This window comes from Salvelinus fontinalis, chromosome 1 (genome assembly GCF_029448725.1).
Source record: "Salvelinus fontinalis isolate EN_2023a chromosome 1, ASM2944872v1, whole genome shotgun sequence".
Classification (NCBI taxonomy): Eukaryota; Metazoa; Chordata; class Actinopteri; order Salmoniformes; family Salmonidae; genus Salvelinus; species Salvelinus fontinalis.
In genome coordinates, this window is record NC_074665.1 from 88343013 (window position 1) to 88361864 (window position 18852).

General features: G+C 45.7%; 1 protein-coding gene across 6 annotated transcripts in view; it reads right to left on the reverse strand.

Annotated features, from left to right (window-relative positions):
- Positions 1-18852, reverse strand: part of LOC129863284 (adenylosuccinate synthetase isozyme 2-like) — a 41191-nt gene that overhangs the window by 4371 nt on the left and 17968 nt on the right. For 2 of the 6 annotated variants that reach the window (XM_055935176.1, XM_055935212.1), the window contains exons 12-13: positions 16778-16927; positions 12663-16660 (exon numbers count right to left, since the gene is read on the reverse strand). The exons of 2 other annotated variants lie outside the window; for them this stretch is intronic. In XM_055935176.1, the coding sequence (XP_055791151.1) occupies positions 16608-16660; positions 16778-16927 (203 nt within the window). In that variant the 3' untranslated portion in view covers positions 12663-16607. Of the gene's footprint in view, positions 1-12662; positions 16661-16777; positions 16928-18852 lie in introns of those variants that run through there. 2 more of the 6 variants (XM_055935191.1, XM_055935182.1) reach the window with 2 other exon arrangements.

An 18852-nucleotide genomic window follows, 5' to 3' on the forward strand; every position in this document is an offset into this window, starting at 1 on the left:
GAGACCCTAGCTGAGACCCTTGCTGAGACCCTTGCTGAGACCCTAGCTGAGACCCTGCCTGGACCCTAACCAAGACCCTGCTGAGACCCATAGCTGAGATCCTGCTGAGACCCTAGATGAGACACTGCCCTGAACCTAGCCAAGACCCTGCTGAGACCCTACTGAGAACCTGCTGAGACCCCAGCTGAGACTCTGCTGAGACCCTAGCTGAGACCCTAGCTGAGACCCTAGCTAAGACCCTAGCTGAGACCCTAGCTGGGACCCTGCCCTGATCCTAGCCAAGACCCTGCCCGGACCCTAGCCGAGACCCTAGCTGAGACCCCTGCTGAGACCCTGCTGTAACTGAGACCCTAGCTGAGACCATGCCCGGACCCTAGCCGAGACCCTGCTGAGACCCTAGCTGAGACCCTTGCTGAGACCCTTGCTGAGACCCTAGCTGAGACCCTGCCTGGACCCTAACCAAGACCCTGCTGAGACCCATAGCTGAGATCCTGCTGAGACCCTAGATGAGACACTGCCCTGAACCTAGCCAAGACCCTGCTGAGACCCTAGCTGAGACCTTACTGAGACCTTAGCTGAGTCCCTGATGAGACCCTGCTGACACCCTGCTTAGACCCTACTGAGACCCTACTGAAACCCTGCTGAGACCCTGATGAAACCCTGCTGAGACCCTGCTTAGACCCTACTGAAACCCTGCCCGGACCCTAGCCGAGACCCTTCTGAAACCCTGCTGACACCCTGCTTAGACCCTACTGAGACCCTACTGAGACCCTGCCCGGACCCTAGCCAAGACCCTGCTGAGACCCTGCTGACACCCTGCTTAGACCCTACTGAGACCCTACTGAAACCCTGCCCGGACCCTAGCCGAGACCCTTCTGAAACCCTGCTGACACCCTGCTTAGACCCTACTGAGACCCTACTGAAACACTGCCCGGACCCTAGCCGAGACCCTTCTGAAACCCTGCTGACACCCTGCTTAGACCCTACTGAGACCCTACTGAAACCCTGCCCGGACCCTAGCCGAGACCCTTCTGAAACCCTGCTGACACCCTGCTTAGACCCTACTGAGACCCTACTGAAACCCTGCCCGGACCCTAGCCGAGACCCTTCTGAAACCCTGCTGACAACCTGCTTAGACCCTACTGAGACCCTACTGAAACCCTGCCCGGACCCTAGCCGAGACCCTGCTGAGACCCTGCCCTGAACCTAGCCGAGACCCTGCTGAGACCCTACCTGAGACCTTACTGAGACCTTAGCTGAGTCTCTGATGAGACCCTGCTGAGACCCTCCTGAGACCCTAGCCGAGACCCTAGCCGAGACCCTAGCAGAGACCCTAGCTGAGACCCTGCCCTGACCATAGCCGAGACCCTGCCCTGACACTAGCTGAGACCCTACTGAGATCCTGCTGAGACCCTAGCTGAGACCCTACTGAGAACTTAGCTGAGTCCCTGATGAGACCCTGCTGAGACCCTGCTGAGACCCTAGCTGAGACCCTGCCCTGATGCTAGCCGAGACCCTGCTGAGACCCTAGCTGAGACCTTACTGAGACCTTAGCTGAGACCCTGATGAGACCCTGCTGAGACCCTGTTTAGACCCTCCTGAGACCCTGCCCGGACCCTAACCAAGACCCTGCTGAGACCCATAGCTGAGATCCTGCTGAGACCCTAGATGAGACACTGCCCTGAACCTAGCCAAGACCCTGCTGAGACCCTAGCTGAGACCTTACTGAGACCTTAGCTGAGTCCCTGATGAGACCCTGCTGACACCCATCTTAGACCCTACTGAGACCCTACTGAAACCCTGCTGAGACCCTGATGAAACCCTGCTTAGACCCTACTGAAACCCTGCCCGGACCCTAGCCGAGACCCTTCTGAAACCCTGCTGACACCCTGTTTAGACCCTACTGAGACCCTACTGAAACCCTGCCCGGACCCTAGCCGAGACCCTTCTGAAACCCTGCTGACACCCTGCTTAGACCCTACTGAAACCCTGCCCGGACCCTAGCCGAGACCCTTCTGAAACCCTGCTGACACCCTGCTTAGACCCTACTGAGACCCTACTGAAACCCTGCCCGGACCCTAGCCGAGACCCTTCTGAAACCCTGCTGACACCCTGCTTAGACCCTACTGAGACCCTACTGAAACCCTGCCCGGACCCTAGCCGAGACCCTGCTGAGACCCTAGCTGAGACCCTGCCCCGAACCTAGCCGAGACCCTGCTGAGACCCTACCTGAGACCTTACTGAGACCTTAGCTGAGTCTCTGATGAGACCCTGCTGAGACCCTCCTGAGACACCAGCCAAGACCCTAGCCAAGACCCTGCTGAGACCCTAGCCGAGACCCTAGCAGAGACCCTAGCTGAGACCCTGCCCTGACCATAGCCGAGACCCTGCCCTGACACTAGCTGAGACCCTACTGAGACCCTGCTGAGACCCTACTGAGAACTTAGCTGAGTCCCTGATGAGACCCTGCTGAGACCCTAGCTGAGACCCTGGCCTGATGCTAGCCGAGACCCTGCTGAGACCCTACTGAGACCATAGCCGAGTCCCTGATGAGACCCTGCAGAGACCCTGCTTAGACCCTCCTGAGACCCTGCCCGGACCCTAGCCGAGACACTGCTGAGACCCTTCCCGGACCCTAGCTGAGACCCTAGCTGAGATCCTACTGAGACCCTGCCTAGACCCTACTGAGACCATAGCTGAGACCCGAGCTGAAACCCTGCTTAGACCCTACTGAGACCCTACTGTAGCTGAGACCCTCCTGAGAACCTGCTGAGACCCTGCTGAGACCCTGCTTAGACCCTACTGTAGCTGAGACACTGCTGAGACCCTAGCTGAGACCCTGCCCGAACCCTAGCCGGGACACTGCTGAGACCCTAGCCGAGACCCTAGCTGAGACCCTGCCCAAACCCTAGCCGAGACACTGCTGAGACCCTAGCTGAGACCCGACCTGACCCTAGCCGAGACCCTGCTGAGACCCTAGCCGAGACCCTGCTGAGAACCTAGCTGAGACCCTGCCCGGACCCTAGCTGAGACCCTAGCTGAGACCCTGCTGAGACCCTGCTTAGACCCTACTGTAGCTGAGACATGGCTGAGATCCTAGCTGAGACACTGCTGAAACCCTGCTTAGACCCTACTGAGACCTTAGCTGAGACCCTAACTGAGACCCTGCCCGAACCCTAGCCGAGACCCTGCTGAGACCCTGCCCTGACCCTGCTGAGACCCTAGCCGAGACCCTGCCCTGACCCTAGCCGAGACCCTGCTGAGACCCTAGCTGAGACCTTAGCTGAGACCCCTACCCCCCCCCCCCCTTCATACGTCCAACCAACTAACTCTTTCAACCCAGTCTGAGCAACAACCACTACTACTACCCCCTCATAAATTCCCCCTTCCACCACACCTCACCCTACCCAGGCAAAACCCCTCCTCTGACCGACCTCATCTGCTGCCTCCCTACCCCCATCACTGAGATTCAGGGATCAGGCAGGCATTGGCCTAGGCCACCCCTTGGTGAACAGCTGCTGGGCTTCTCAGGCCAATGGAAGGAGCAGAGGAAGGGGAGGGCAGAGACAGCAACACAGTAAACAGCCACAGCATCAGCCTCACATCTGCTCTAATGAGGCTGTTATGGGTCGCCTGGCAGATCCGGTATGGCCCAGGCTGCAGGGCTACCAGCTGGCCCACTCGCCGCCCCGGCGATGGCTCATTCACGACCTAGCTTCCCAATCCGTGTGCTGACCAGAGCACCCAGCCAGAGAAAGAGAGAGACCCCTATGTGTGCATTCAGAGCAGGGGAGTTGGGTAAGTTACTAAATGTAATCTATTAGTTACTAGTTACCTGTTCAATTTTTTTTTATCAGTAATGTAACTTTTGGATTACCCAAACTCAGTAACATAATCTGATTACTTTCCCCTTAAGAGCCATTAGAAGAAGACAAAAAGGATCCATCAAACTCATTTGGTGTGTCATCAGACTCTTAAACAGTCACCACTAGCCGGCCTGTGCCCAGTACCCTGCGTTGAACCTTAGTCACTGTCACTAGTCAGCTACCACCCGGTACTCTACCCTGCACCTTAGAGACTGTTGCCCTATGGACATAGTCATTAAACACTGGTCACTTTAATAATGTTTACATACTGTTTTACCCACTTACATTTTAGTCATTAGGAAAACGCTCTTATCCAGAATGACTTATAGTAGTGAGTGCATACATATTTTCATACTGGTCCCCCATGGGAATCAAACCCACAACCCTGGCGTTGCAAGCGCAATGCTCTGCTAACTGAGCTACATGTGACCACTTCATATGTATACAGTGCCTTCGTAAAGTATTCAGACTCCTTGACTTTTTCCATATTTTTTTTAGGTTACAACCTAATTCTAAAGTTGATGAAATCTTTCAACCTACACACAATATCCCATAATGACGAAGCAAAAACGGTTTATTAGAAATATTCTTCAAATAAAGAACGGAAATACTACATTTAGATAAGTATTCAGAACCTTTACTCAGTACTTTGTTGAAGTACCTTTGGCAGTGATTACAGCCTCAAGTCTTCTTGGGTTTAATGCTACAAGCACACCTCTGTTTGGGGAGTTTCTCCCATTCTTCTCTGCAGATTCTCTCAAGCTCTGTCAGGATGGATGGGGAGCGTTGCTGCACAGAGATGTTTGATCAGGTTTAAGTCCGGGCTCTAGCTGTGCCACTCAAGCACATTCAAAGACTTGTCCCGAAGCCACTCCTGCTTGTCTTGGCTGTGTGCTTAGGGTCGTTGTCCTGTTGGAAGGTGAACCTTTGCCCCGGTCTGAGGTCCTGAGCACTCTGGAGCAGGTTTTCATCAAGGATCTGTACTTTGCAGTTTATCTTTGCCTCAATCCTGACTAGTCTTCCAGTCCCTGCCACTGAAAAACAGCCCCACAGCATGATTCTCCTACCAACATGCTTCACCGTAGGGATGGTGTCAGGTTTCCTCCAGAGGTGACGCTTGGAATTCAGGCCAAATAGTTCAATCTTGGTTTCATCAGACCAGATAATCTTGTTTCTCATGGTCTGAGAATCTTTACGTGCCTTTTGGCAAACTCCAAGTGGGTTGTCATGTGCCTTTTATTGAGGAGTGGCTTCCGTCTGGCCACTCTACCATAAAGGCCTGATTGGTGGAGTGCTGCAGAGATGGTTGTCCTTCTGGAAGGTTCTCCCATCTCCACAGAGGAACTCGGGAGCTCTGTCAAAGTGACCATTGGTTTCTTGTTCACCTCCCTGACCAAGGCCCTTCTCCCCCGATTGCTCAGTTTGGCCGGTTGGCCAGCTCTAGGAAGAGCCTTGGTGGTTCCAAACTTCTTCCATTTAAGAATGATGGAGGCCCCTGTGTTCTTGGGGACCTTCAATGCTGCATAAATGTTTTGGTACCCTTCCCCAGATCTGTGCCTTGACACAATCCTGTCTCAGAGCACTATGGACAATTCCTTCAACCTAATGGCTTGGTTTTTGCTCTGACTTGCACTGTCAACTGTGAGACCTTATATAGGCAGGTGTGTGCCTTTCCAAATCATGTCTATTCAATTGAATTTACCACAGGTGGACTCCAATCAAGTTATAAAAAATCTCAAGGATGATCAATGGAAACAAGATGCACCCGAGCTCAATCTCGAGTCTCATAGCAAAGGGTCTGAATACTTATGTAAATATGGTATTTCCATTCTTACAATTTTATACATTTGCAAAAATGTCTAAAAACCTGTTTTCACTTTGTCATTGTGAGGTATTGTGTGTAGATTGCTGAGGATTTTTATTAATTTAATCAAATTTAGAATAGGCTGTAATGTAACAAAATGTGGAAAAAGTCGAGGGGTCTGAATACTTTCAACTTTCAGAAGGCACTGTTGTTACGGATACAGGTATCCTGAGTGTGTATCCTGTGTGTGTGTATTTCCTTTCTCTCCTTCTCCCCTCACAGGTGGCAATCGTCATTCCCCAATCAGTCATCAATCTGAAGACACACCTCCTCCTGTTTCCATTACCCAATCACATCCCCTTTCCCTTGGTTTAAAAACCCATTCAGTTGTTTTCCCCATGTCTCTCTCCCTCTCTCTTTGTATGCAGAGATCTCTCTTTTTTTTGCAACTACATGTCACTTTGTCCGTTATCCTGCGAGTATTGTTTTGTTATGGTGTATGACTGTTTGTTTAATGGTGGGAAAAGGGGGTACCAAGCCAAGCCGCCCATGAGCATACATTACACGTAGGAATACTTTGTCTAAATACCCTAGTTAGAACTGGGCGGACCACCCGCAGTATTTTATTGGTTAGGTAGTAGAGGTCGACTGATTATGATTTTTCAACACCGATACCGATTATTGTAGGACCAAAAAAAGCAGATACCGATTAATCGGCCGATTTTTAAAATGTATTTGTAATAATGACAATTACAACAATACTGAATTAACACTTATTTTAGCTTAATATAATACATCAATAAAATCAATTTAGCCTCAAATAAATAATGAAACATGTTCAATTTGGTTTAAATAATGCAAAAACAAAGTTTTGGTGAAAGTGCAATATGTGCCATGTAAAAAAGCTAACATGTAAGTTCCTTGCTCAGAACATGAGAACATATGAAAGCTGGTGGTTCCTTTTAACATGAGTCTTCAATATTCCCATGTAAGAAGTTTTAGGTTGCAGTTATTACAGGGATTATAGGACTATTTCTCTCTATACGATTTGTATTTCATATACCTTTGACTATTGGATGTTCTTATAGGCGTTTTCGTATTGCCAGTGTAACAGTATAGCTTCCATCCCTCTCCTCGCTCCTACCTGGGCACGAACCAGGAACACAACGACAACAGCCACCATCGAAGCAGCGTTACCCATGCAGAGCAAGGGGAACAACTACTCCAAGTCTCAGAGCGAGTGACGTTTGAAATGCAATTAGCGGGCGCTAACTAGCTAGCCATTTCACTTCGGTTACGCCAGCCTCATCTCGGGAGTTGATAGTCTTGAAGTCATAAACAGCGCAATGCTTGACGCACCACGAAGAGCTGCTGGCAAAACGCACGAAAGTGCTGTTTGAATGAATGTTTCCGCACCTGCTTCTGCCTAACACCGCTCAGTCAGATACTTAGATACTTGTATGCTCAGTCAGATTATATGCAACGCAGGACACGCTAGATAATATCTAGTAATATCATCAACCATGTGTAGTTAACTAGTGGTTATGATTGATTGTTTTTTATAAGATACGTTTAATGCTAGCTAGCAACTTACCATGGCTTACTGCATTCGCGTAACAGGCAGTCTCCTTGTGGAGTGCAACGAGAGAGAGGCAGGTCGTTATTGCGTTGGACTAGTTAACTGTAGGGTGCAAGATTGGATCCCCCGAGCTGACAAGGTGAAAATCTGTCGTTCTGCCCCTGAACAAGGCAGTTAACCCACCGTTCCTAGGCCGTCATTGAAAATAAGAATGTGTTCTTAACTGACTTGCCTAGTTAAATAAAGGTAATCAAAAAAATATATTTTTAAAATCGGTGCGCAAAAATACCGATTTCCGATTGCTATGAAAACTTGAAATTGGCCCTAATTAAATCGGCCATTCCGATTAATCGGTCGACCTCTATTAGGTAGTTAGCTGGATTGAAGCAGGCTAGTCTAGTTTAGCGGTGTTTTGGGATATTTGTTTATTTCCTTGGGTCCAGCTCAGCCCCTTTTCCCGCCACCCTTTACCGTGTGTTTAAAAATAAACCAATAGTGTTTGACAGTAGATTTAAGTTGTCTGTGGTTATTAGTTCTCACTGTTCCCTTTTCACTGTTACAATTTGCATGAGTTATGTTACGGTCTCATTTCCATCCCCCCTAGACTGCAGGGTCAAAGGGATTCGTAACATAAGTGGGGGCTCATCCGGGATCTTGTCATTACTGACACTCGTGCAGATTGTAGTGGTCTAGTAAAGTGTTGAGCATCATAGCTGATGTAGCATTAGTGTTTGCTATTTGTTGGCTCTTGTGTTTTGGTAAAATGTCTACTTTTGATTTTAAATCCTATTTGGATAGCCCTACGTGGGAGGTTTTTGACAAATGTCGTATAATTGATTTACTGACCTTGGCTGACCATTATTCGGTATCTATTTCGCAGAGTTTAGTTAAGGCGGAGGTTAAACAGCTGTTGTTAAATGTTTTGGTGGAAGAGCAAGTGCTTGTGTTACCGCTGTCTGAGCCTACTACCCCTGTAGGGGATGTTGCTGCTCCTGTAAGCCCGTTGGTGTCTGAGAACGAGGGCGAGGCTAAAGCTCCAGCCACATTGCCCCGTTTTGATCTACTCTCCCCACTGTCAACCGGTGATGCCAGGAGGGATGTCCGTTCAATACAGTTCCAACTGGAGGCGGAAGAGAGAGCCCAAATTAGGCGAGAGAATCTCCAGTTGGAGATGTGTAAAATTGAGGCAGAAAGAGAACAGCAGCATTTGGAGATGTGTAAAATTGAGGCAGAAAAAGAAAGAGACCAGCGGCAGTTGGAGTTCAAAATGCGCCAAATGGAACTGGAGGCAGAGACAGCGAGGCTAGCCTCCGTTCCTGCTGTGCCTGTTAGTGAGCCGTCCTCACCAGCTGTGTCTTCCAACACTTTTGACATTAGTAGGCAGAATGCTTTGGTACCTTTGTTCAGAGAGTCACAGGTTGACTCCTATTTTTGTGTTTTTGAACATAGCCGTAGCATTGAAATGGCCTGAAGAGGTATGGTGGCTATTACTTCAGTGTAAATTAACTTAATATTGTATTCTATTCATGTTAGGTGTTACAGCACTGTTGGAGCTAGAAACACAAGCATTTCCCTGCGATAACATCTGCAAATCTGTGTACGCAACCAATAAACTTTGATTTGATCATAGGTGTCTCTGACTTGAGGTCAGACTTGCTCAGGTGAAACAAACTTAAACATTTTGCCCACATCCTTTCTGAATTTAAAAGTAATTAAGTAAGTCATCTAGTTTTTCAAAAGTATCTGTAATCTGATGACCATATTTTAGCTGGTAACGTAACAGATTAGTTTTTTGTAATCAAATTACATGTAGCCGATTTTATGTAATCGGTTACTCCCCAACCCTGCTCCTGGATGGGTGTGCTTTTTACATCAAGGGGATGTGGTGGGAATGGATGTAGTCCAACGTGTGGAGGTCATAACCTCAAACCACATTCAAGTAGGAGCGGTCTACTGTACAGTACATCCCTAATGCTTCTATCATGTCCTTTGTGTCCAGGCTATAGGTGAAAGGCATGCCTTGGTTCCTGCAGCACTTATTTGGATGTCTATAGAATTTCCTTTCCCCTCTAGTATAATACAGTGGTCTCTGGCAAACAGAGGCCATACAAGAGGATTTAAATATGAAGGGCAAACAAAGTGGAGAGCCCTGGACAGTGACTGCAACACTGAGGTTAGATGCAAATACTTAACATCCACACCGGAAAGAGAAACAACAGCCTGGGCCAGGCCACTGTGTGATGTTGTCTACCTGTGACTGCTCACACAATCCAGCTGCTTGTTTTATGAAGGGGATACATACATGCTTGTCAAGTGACATTTTGTATATTTGTTGGCAATGATCAGCTGTTCTTATCTATTTCCCTGGAATCCCAAACAATGGTTGAGTTTCATCATCCTTCAGCTTCGACCATGACTGGAATAAATGTGGTTTTACTTAGATGTAGTCAACTATCAGAGGAAGCTGGGCAAAACAAGGGAAATGAGCCAGGAGTCATAAGGTCGACTAAATACACTGAAAAAAAGCCTTATTCTAAACTGCATTAAATAAATAAAACATTCTCAGCAATCTACACACAACACCCAATAATGACAAAGCGAAAACAGGCTACATTTTCCCCAAAATAATAAATAAATAAAACAGAAATACCTTATTTGCATAAGTATTCAGACCCTTTGCTATGAGACTCGAGAATGCGCTCAGATGCATCCTGTTTTCATTGATCATCCTTGAGATGATTTTACAACTTGGAGTCCACCTGTGGTAAATTCAATTGATTGGACATTATTTGGAAAGGAACACACCTGTCTATATAAGGTCCCACAGTTGACAGTGTAAAAACCAAGCCATTAGGTCGAAAGAATTGTCCGTAGAGCTCCGAGACAGGATTGTGTCAAGGCATAGATCTGGGGAAGGGTACCAAAATATTTCTGCAGCATTGAAGGTCCACAAGAACACAGCGGCCTCCATCATTCTTAAATGGAAAAAGTTTAGGTGCCAATTGGTGGTTCCAGAGTTGGCCGCCTGGCCAAACTGAACAATCAAGGGAGAAGGGCCTTGGTCAGGGAGGTGACCAGGAATCTGATGGTCACTCTGACAGAGCTCCAGAGTTCCTCTGTGGAGATGGGATGACAACCATCTCTGAAGCACTCCACCAATCAGGCCTTTATGGTAAAGTGGCCAGACGGAAACCACTCAGTAAAGAATTAATTTAAAAAATGTAAAAAGGCATGTGACAGCCCACTTGGAGTTTGCCAAAAAGCACGTAAAGACGAGGAAGAAGATTATCTGGTCTGACCAAGATTGAACTATTTGGCCTGAATGCCAAGAGTCTCGTCTGGAGGAAACCTGGTACCATCCCTACGGTGAAGCACGGTGGTGGCAGCATCATGCTGTGGGCATGTTTTTCAGCGGCAGGGACTGGGAGACTAATCAGGATCGAGGCAAAAATGAACGCAGCAAAGTAGAGAGAGATCCTTGATGAAAACCTGCTCCAGAGCACTCAGGACCTCCAGACTCCAGGTTCACCTTCCAATAAGACACCGACACTAAGCACACAGCCAAGACAACGCAGGAGTGGCTTTGGGACAAGTCTCAATGTTCCTGAGTGGCTCAGCCAGAGCCCGGACTTAAACATGATCGAACCTGATCTCTGGAGAGACCTGAAAATAGCTTTGCAGCAACGCTCCCATCCATCCAACCTGACTTGAGAGGATCTGCAGGGAAGAATCTCTCCAAATACAGGTGCCAACCTTGTAGCATTAAACCCAAGAAGACTTGAGGCTGTAATCACTGCCAAAGGTGCTTCAACAAAGTAAAGGTTCTGAATACTTATGTAAACACCAATTCATTATTTATTTATTTTTTATAAATTTGCTTTGTCATTATGGGGTAGTGTGTAGATTGATGAGGGGAAAGAACATTTAAATGTTTTAGAAAAAGGTTGTAACATAACAAAATGTGGAAAAATTGAAGGGGTCTGAATACTTTCCAAATGCATTGTAAACGCAACACTTTAAAATAAAAAGATCCCAGAAATGTCCATAAAAAGCTTATTTCTCAATTGTGTGCACAAATTTGTTTTCATCCTCATTATTGAGCAATTCTCATTTCCAAGATAATCCATCCACCTGACAGGTGTGGCATATCAATAAGCTGATTAAACAGCATGATCATTGCACAAAAGCCCACAAAAGTTGTCAGGTATCACAATGCCCCAGATGTCTCAAGTTGAGGGGCAATGCAATTGGCATGCTGACTGCAGGAATGTACACCATTTGCCAGAGAATTGAATGTTCATTTCTCTACCATACGCTGCCTCAAATGTTGTTTTCGAGAATTTGGCAGTACGTCCAATCAGCCTCACAACCGCAGACCACGTGTAACCACGCCAGCTCAGGACCTCTACATCCATTTTCCTCACCTGCGGGACAGTCAGACGAGCCACCCAGACAGCTTATGAAACTGTGGGTTTGCAAAACCTAAGAATTTCTGCACAAATGTCAGAAAGTCTCAGGGACGCGCGTCTGCATGCTCATCGTCCTCACCAGGGTCTTGAACCGACTTTAGTGGACAAATGCTCACCTTCGATGGCCACTGGCACACTTGAGAAGTGTGCTCGTCATGGATTAATTACTACTTCTACTGTACTGGGCAGATGGCAGACAGCGTATAGAGCGCGTGTGTGACATCAGCAAACCGCTGGCTATGTTGTGAACAGAGTGCCCCATGGTGGCGGTGGGGCTATGGTACGGGCAGGCATAAGCTTTGAATGCAGATACCATGCCGAGATCCCGTGGCCCATTGTTGTGCCATTAATCCGCCGCCATCACCTCATGTTTCAGCATGATAATGCCCGGCTCCATGTTGGAAGGATCTGTACACAATTCCTGGAAGCTGAAAATGTCCCAATTCTTCCGTGGTCTGCACACTCACCAGATATGTCACCCATTGAGCCTGTTTGGGAAGCTCTGGATCAACATGTACAGCAGTGTGTTCCAGTTTATGCCAATATCCAGCAACGTCACAATCATTGTGGGACAACATTCATAGGTCACAAACAGTCTGATCAACACACTCATTTGTTTTCCCAGTCATGTGAAATCCATAAAAGATCAAATTTATTTAAATTGACTGATTACCTTAAACTCAGTCTTAGAAATTGTTGCATGTATCTTTGTTCAGAGTAGTATTTTAATTCTCAGCCAGTACCGTATATTCCTAGTGGTACAAATAATAGTATTCAAAGGTAAACTCCCTCTGGTGGCCATGTAATGAAGTACACAAGCAATTAGTGGTGGTGGGGTGCCATGAGAGTAAAGCTACTCTTCAAAGACCGTTGAAAAACAGAAAACATTTGACCCCTCTAGAACAGACATGGATGAATTTGAAATGAACAAAAAAATAAACTGATGATATATTTCTCATGTTTATTTATTAGTTGGAATCTTGTTCTAGGGTTGTATTAACAATTGTTTAATATTGAAATGACTTTGTAATTTAAAAAATGTAAGACCAGTACTGTACAAATGACATTTGATAAAACTCCAGTCAAAAACCCCATATTGAACACCGTGCTACAATAAGATGATGATCATATGGTATTGGATTTCATATACACACACATTTAGAGAGTTAACAAAGCAGCAACACATTGCAGAACTGAAAGTAGGTCAATAGTTTCAAAACAAAAGACCAAATATGTGTTTACATGTGCAATGTTCAAATGAACAGGTCAAAAATTGGAGTTAGATTAAAACCTAGTCATCAAGCCAATGAATGTTTCTTTTAAAATGCCACTAATTCAAATGATTACTGAGTTTAGTGACTTTGGAAGGTAGTGCTTGGAAGAAAACACACTGTACAGCAAACATCTAACAAAATATGGATTTTTCACCTGGATCAGGATCCAATGTACTCTACATTTCTCTTAATTTAGAGAAGGATTTTATCCCTTTGTCTCAAAGCATCAAAAACTCATTTTGCACCCTACACATTTGTTTTTGGCTAAAGGAGGCTTGTTGTCAATTATTTTTTACACATTGCTCCTCAAACCCTAATTAACTGACAAAGTTGTTTGGATCCCACTCAAACAACAATGTTAAGCATACCATGTTGAGCTGATGTGGTGGGATAGAGAACACAATACTAAGCCACTTTCAAGACACTACACAGGGGGGGGGGGGGGGGGGGGGGTAAGACCTGGTGTAAACATCTTTTGACCTATCCACTCATTTCCAGACGAGCCTCAAGGTAGAAAAGAAAGATGTATGTCAGAGGTATTCAGACAAGGCCCAGGTTAACATTTAAGGCCACTAAAATAACAGTCTGATATCTTAAAATCCACATGGAATAATGAAACAGACTTTACCAGTGAACATAAGCCTAGCGGAGATCACCGTTTTCAGTAGAGAAGTTATGTAAGAATGTACCTGACAGTAACTACAGTGCATTCGGAAAGTATTCAGACGCCTTCACTTTTTCAACATTGTTACTTTAAAGCCCTATTCTAAAAACGGATTCATAGTCCCCCCTCATCAAGCTACACAATGCACCATAATGACAAAGCAACAGGTTTTGAATTGTAAATATTATATTTACATAAGTATTCAGACCCTTTACTCAGTCCCTTGTTGAAGCGCCTTCTGCAGCGATTAGTCTCGAGACTTCTTGGGTATGACGCTACAAGGTTGGCACCTGTATTTGGAGAGTTTATCCCATTCTTCTCTGCATATCCTCTCAAGCTCTGTTATGTTGGGGAGTGTCGTTGCACAGTTATTTTCAGGTCTCGCCAGAGATGTTTGATCGGGTTCAAGTCCAGGCCACTCAAGGACATTGAGACTTGTCCTGAAGCCACTCCTGCATTGTTTTGGCTGTGAGATTGGGGTCGTTGTCCTGTCGGAAGGTGAACCTCACCCCAGTCTGAGGTTCTGAGCACGCGTTAATCAAGGATATATCTGTACTTTGCTCCGTTCAGCTTTCCCTCGATCCTGGCTAGTCTCCCAGTCCCTGCTGCTGAAAACCTCTCCACAGCATGATGCTGCCACCATCATGCTTCACCCTAGGGATGGTGCCAGGTTTCCTCCAGATGTGACGCTTGGCATTCAGGCCAAAGAGTTCAATCTTGGTTTCATCAGACAAGATAACCTTGTTTCTTATGGTCTGAGAGTCCTTTAGGTGCCCTTTGGCAAATTCCAAGCAGGTGGTCATGTGAACTTTACTGAGGAGTGACTTCCGCTTGGCTACTCTACCAGAAAGGCCTGGTTGGTGGATTGCTGCAGAGATGGTTGTCCTTCTGGAAGGTTCACCCATCACCAGAGAAACTCTGGAGCTCTGTCAGAGTGACCATCAGATTCTCAGTCACCTCCCTGACCAAGGCCCTTCTCCCCCGATTGTCCAGTTTGGCTGGGCAGCCAGCTCTAGGAAGAGTCTTGGTGGTTTCCAAACTTCTTCCATTTAAGAACAATGGAGGCCACTGTTCTTGGGGACCTTCATGCTGCAAATCTGTGCCTCGACCCAATCCTGTCTCGAGCTCTACGGACAATTCCTTCAACCTCACGGCTTGGTTTTTGCACTGACAACTGTGGGACCTTATATAGACGGGTGTGTGCCTTTCAAATCATATCCAATCAATTGAATTTACCACAGGTGGACTCCAATCAAGTTGTATAAACATCAAGGATGATCAATGGAAACAGGTTGCACCAGAGCTCAATTTGGGGTCTCATAGCAAAGGGTCTGAACACTTATGTAGATACGGTATTTATTTTGTATAAATGTGCAAATATTTCTAAAAACCTGTTTTCACATAGTCATTATAGGGTATTGTGTAGATTGATGAGGAAAAAATTGAATATAATCAATTTTAGAATAAGGCTGTGACAAAAAAACACTTTCCTGTGGAAAAAGGGAAGGGGTCTGACAGTCCATATAAAAAAAAGAAAAAAAGAGAAAGCACTCCACCACCAATGTAGAAAGCCCTTCTTTCACAGCAGTCTACACCCATCTCTGTAGAGACCTGCAGACACAAAGGCAAACTAATGTTTTACAGTTTCCCATTTCTACATGAATAGGCACCTCATGTACAAGGTTGAACTTGAACACATGCCTCTCCCCGTAACTATTTTTATTTCATAATCGAGCCATTCAGAGGTTTTTATATTCAATCCATACGTAAACAGGCAAGATCATTTAATGACTTTCATTTTAAATATTTAGATTGTATATTAGTGATTGAAATAGAACTAACGGGAAACACATGTTACATAGTGGTCACTGAGTCAGGAGACAATCTGCTGTCTAATACACTACATCTGCAGAAACACCCACACGTCTAACAGTAGCAGAACAGAATCAACCATACCTAGTCCTAGAAATAAAATATACAATATGATCGTGTAGAAGTCCTAAGACTAGAGTTTAGCATATCTACATCGTGTTCGCAGTGGAGCTTAAATTTAGGATTGCATTCATGCGTCATTTCAAAATGTGGAGTTTCATAGCAAGATGACCCATCAACATGCTAACTGACCTAAACTGCTCACTGTTTAGTAGTACAACTTTTTACTGCTTTGAAATGAGACAACTAACAGTTTTAGTCAACTGGGGAAATGAATGAGAGGGAAATGAATGAGGTTGTTTGATTGCGACGCCTCCAAAAGGCCCATTTAAGATTGTAATTGAACCTAAATCTATTTTCTTGCATAATGGCTTTGTTCCAGCTATGTTGCTGGGAACAAGGTCTTTGTAACAAACAGATTCTACATTTTCTGCAATTATCCAATTTGAATACAGAGACTGGTATCGCCAGGGACCGTTGTCCATGCAGAACACGTGGAATCTGTAGTTGCTAGAGGGCTGTTTCATGGGCATGCTAGGTATAAAGAATACATCTACACAAACGGGCACAAGTGATTTCATCACACTAGAGCCACAAAACATCAGTTAATGAATCAACCAAGTTCCACTGCAGCACTGTACATATGGTCATACTGAACAGTCTGACATTGGCTTGTAGACAGGTGAATGACAGTGTGTCACACATCTGGATCAGAAGTTGGAATATGGGGATATTGAATGGATATGAGTGTGTATGTAGTGCATGGGCAAGTGTGGAAGAAGAGCAGATCCAGAAAGGCCAGAAGAGGGGGCTTCTCACAAACCATACATGGGGAGTAAGAGATGTAGCTGAAGTGTACTTCCATCTTAATGACCAGAGAGGCAATTTTGAAGAGTCTCCAATGAAGGGGGGGGGGGGGGGTCATGCAGCATAGACCACCTTCCCAGGCCACAGGCCCCTGGAACCAGGCAGCCATCTGGAGGTAGGAAGAGGGGACTGAGGGTTTGGAGGAGAAGCTCTTAGAAGATCTGGATCATGGACTCCCGAGATTTTCCCACTCCAATCCATTTCAATGCGGGTGAAAAGGAGTTATTGAAACGCTTTACCAATATGACCTCTACAAATGGACATTTCACCACAGCTGCATCAACTGGACATGAAGGTGTTAAGGAGAGGGGAGGGTTCTTACCGGGCACACCGAGGTGCTCCTCAATGTAGCGGACATATTTCTGGGCGTTCTCTGGCAGCTCATCGAACGTTCTGACGGCAGAGGTGTCACTGTTCCAACCTGGCAGGGTGGCATACTGAACCTCAACACTTTGTAAGACTTCCTGGTTGGCTGGGGATAGGTGGGGACAATGTCAGGCCATTGGCTACCACAAACATCTTAAGATCAGACTTGGTGGCAGCTGAGCGGGGTATTGGCAGGGAGCCTAGCGGTTAGAGCGTAGGGCCGGTAACCGAAAGGTTAGTAGTTCAAATACCCGAGCTGACAAGGTGAAAATCAGTCTGTGCGCTCTTGAGCAAGGCACTTAACCCTAATTTGTTCCAGGAGCACCATATATTAAGCAAGTTGAGGAGACTAAACTGCTTGGATTAACCCTGGATTGTAAACAGTCAAGGTCAAAACATATTGATACAACAGTAGCTAAGATGGGAAGAGGCATGTCCATAATAAATGCACAGCTCTGCCTTCTTAACACTATGAACAAGGCAGGTCCTACATGCTAGAGGTCGACCGATTAATCGTAATGGCCTCGGCCCTAATTTTTCATAACAATCGGAAATCGGTCATTTTGGATGCCGATTTTCTCTCTCTTTTTTTCCACCTTTATTTAACGAGGCAAGTCAGTTAAGAACAAATTCTTATTTTCAATGACGGCCTAGGAACGGTGGGTTAACTGCCTTGTTCAGGGGCAGAACGACAGATTTTTACCTTGTCAGCTCAGGGATTCAATCTTGCAACCTTACAGTTAACTAGTCCAACGCTCCAACCACCTGCCTCATGAGGAGCCCGCCTGTTACGCGAATGCAAGAAGCCAAGGTAAGTTGCTAGCTAGCATTAAACTTCTCATAAAAAACAATCAATCATAATCACTAGTTATATCAACCATGTGTAGTTATTACTATTTATCTAGCGTGTCCTGGGTTGCATATAATCGTTGCAGTGCGCATTCGTGAAAAAGGACTGTCGTTGCGCCAACGTGTACCTAACCATAAACATCAATGCCTTTCTTAAAATCAATACACAGAAGTATATATTTTTAAACTTGCATATTTAGCTAAAAGAAATCCAGGTTAGCAGGCAATATTAATCAGGTGAAATTGTGTCACTTCTCTTGCGTTCCTTGCACGCAGAGTCAGGGTATATGACACAGTTTGGGCAACATGGCTCATTGCGAACTAATTTGCCAGAATTTTACGTAATTATGACATAACATTGAAGGTTGTGCAATGTAACAGGAATATTTAGACTGATGGATGCCACCTGTTAGTTAAAATACCTAACGGTTCCGTATTTCACTGAAAGATTAATTGTTTTGTCTTCGAGATGGTCGAATCCGGAAACTATCATATTAATGACCTAAGGCTCGTATTTCTGTGTTATGTTATAATTAAGTCTACGATTTGATAGAGCAGTCTGACTGAGCGATGGTGGGCACCAGCATGCTCGTAAGCATTCATTCAAACAGCACTTTCGTGCATTTTGCCAGCAGCTCTGCTGTTTTTGAATTCAAGCCTATCAACTCCCGAGATTAGGCTGGTGTAACCGATGTGAAATGGCTAGCTAGTTAGCGAGGTGCGCGCTAATAGCGTTTCAAACGTCACTCGCTCTGAGACTTGGAGTAGTTGTTCCCCTTGCTCAGCATGGGTAACGCTGCTTCGATGGTGGTTTTTGACGATGTGTTCCTGGTTCGAGCCCAGGTAGCGGCGGGGAGAGGGATGGAAGCTATACTGTTACACTGGCAATACTAAAGTGCCTATAAGAACATCCAATAGTCAAAGGTATATGAAATACAAATCGTATAGAGAGAAATAGTCCTATAATTCCTATAATAACTGCAACCTAAAACTTCTTACCTGGGAATATTGAACTCATGTTAAAAGGAACCACCAGCTTTCATATGTTCTGAGCAAGGAATTTAAAAGTTAGCTTTCTTACATGGCACATATTGCACTTTTACTTTCTTCTCCAACACTTTGTTTTTGCATTATTTAAACCAAATTGAACACGTTTCATTATTTATTTGAGGCTAAATTGAT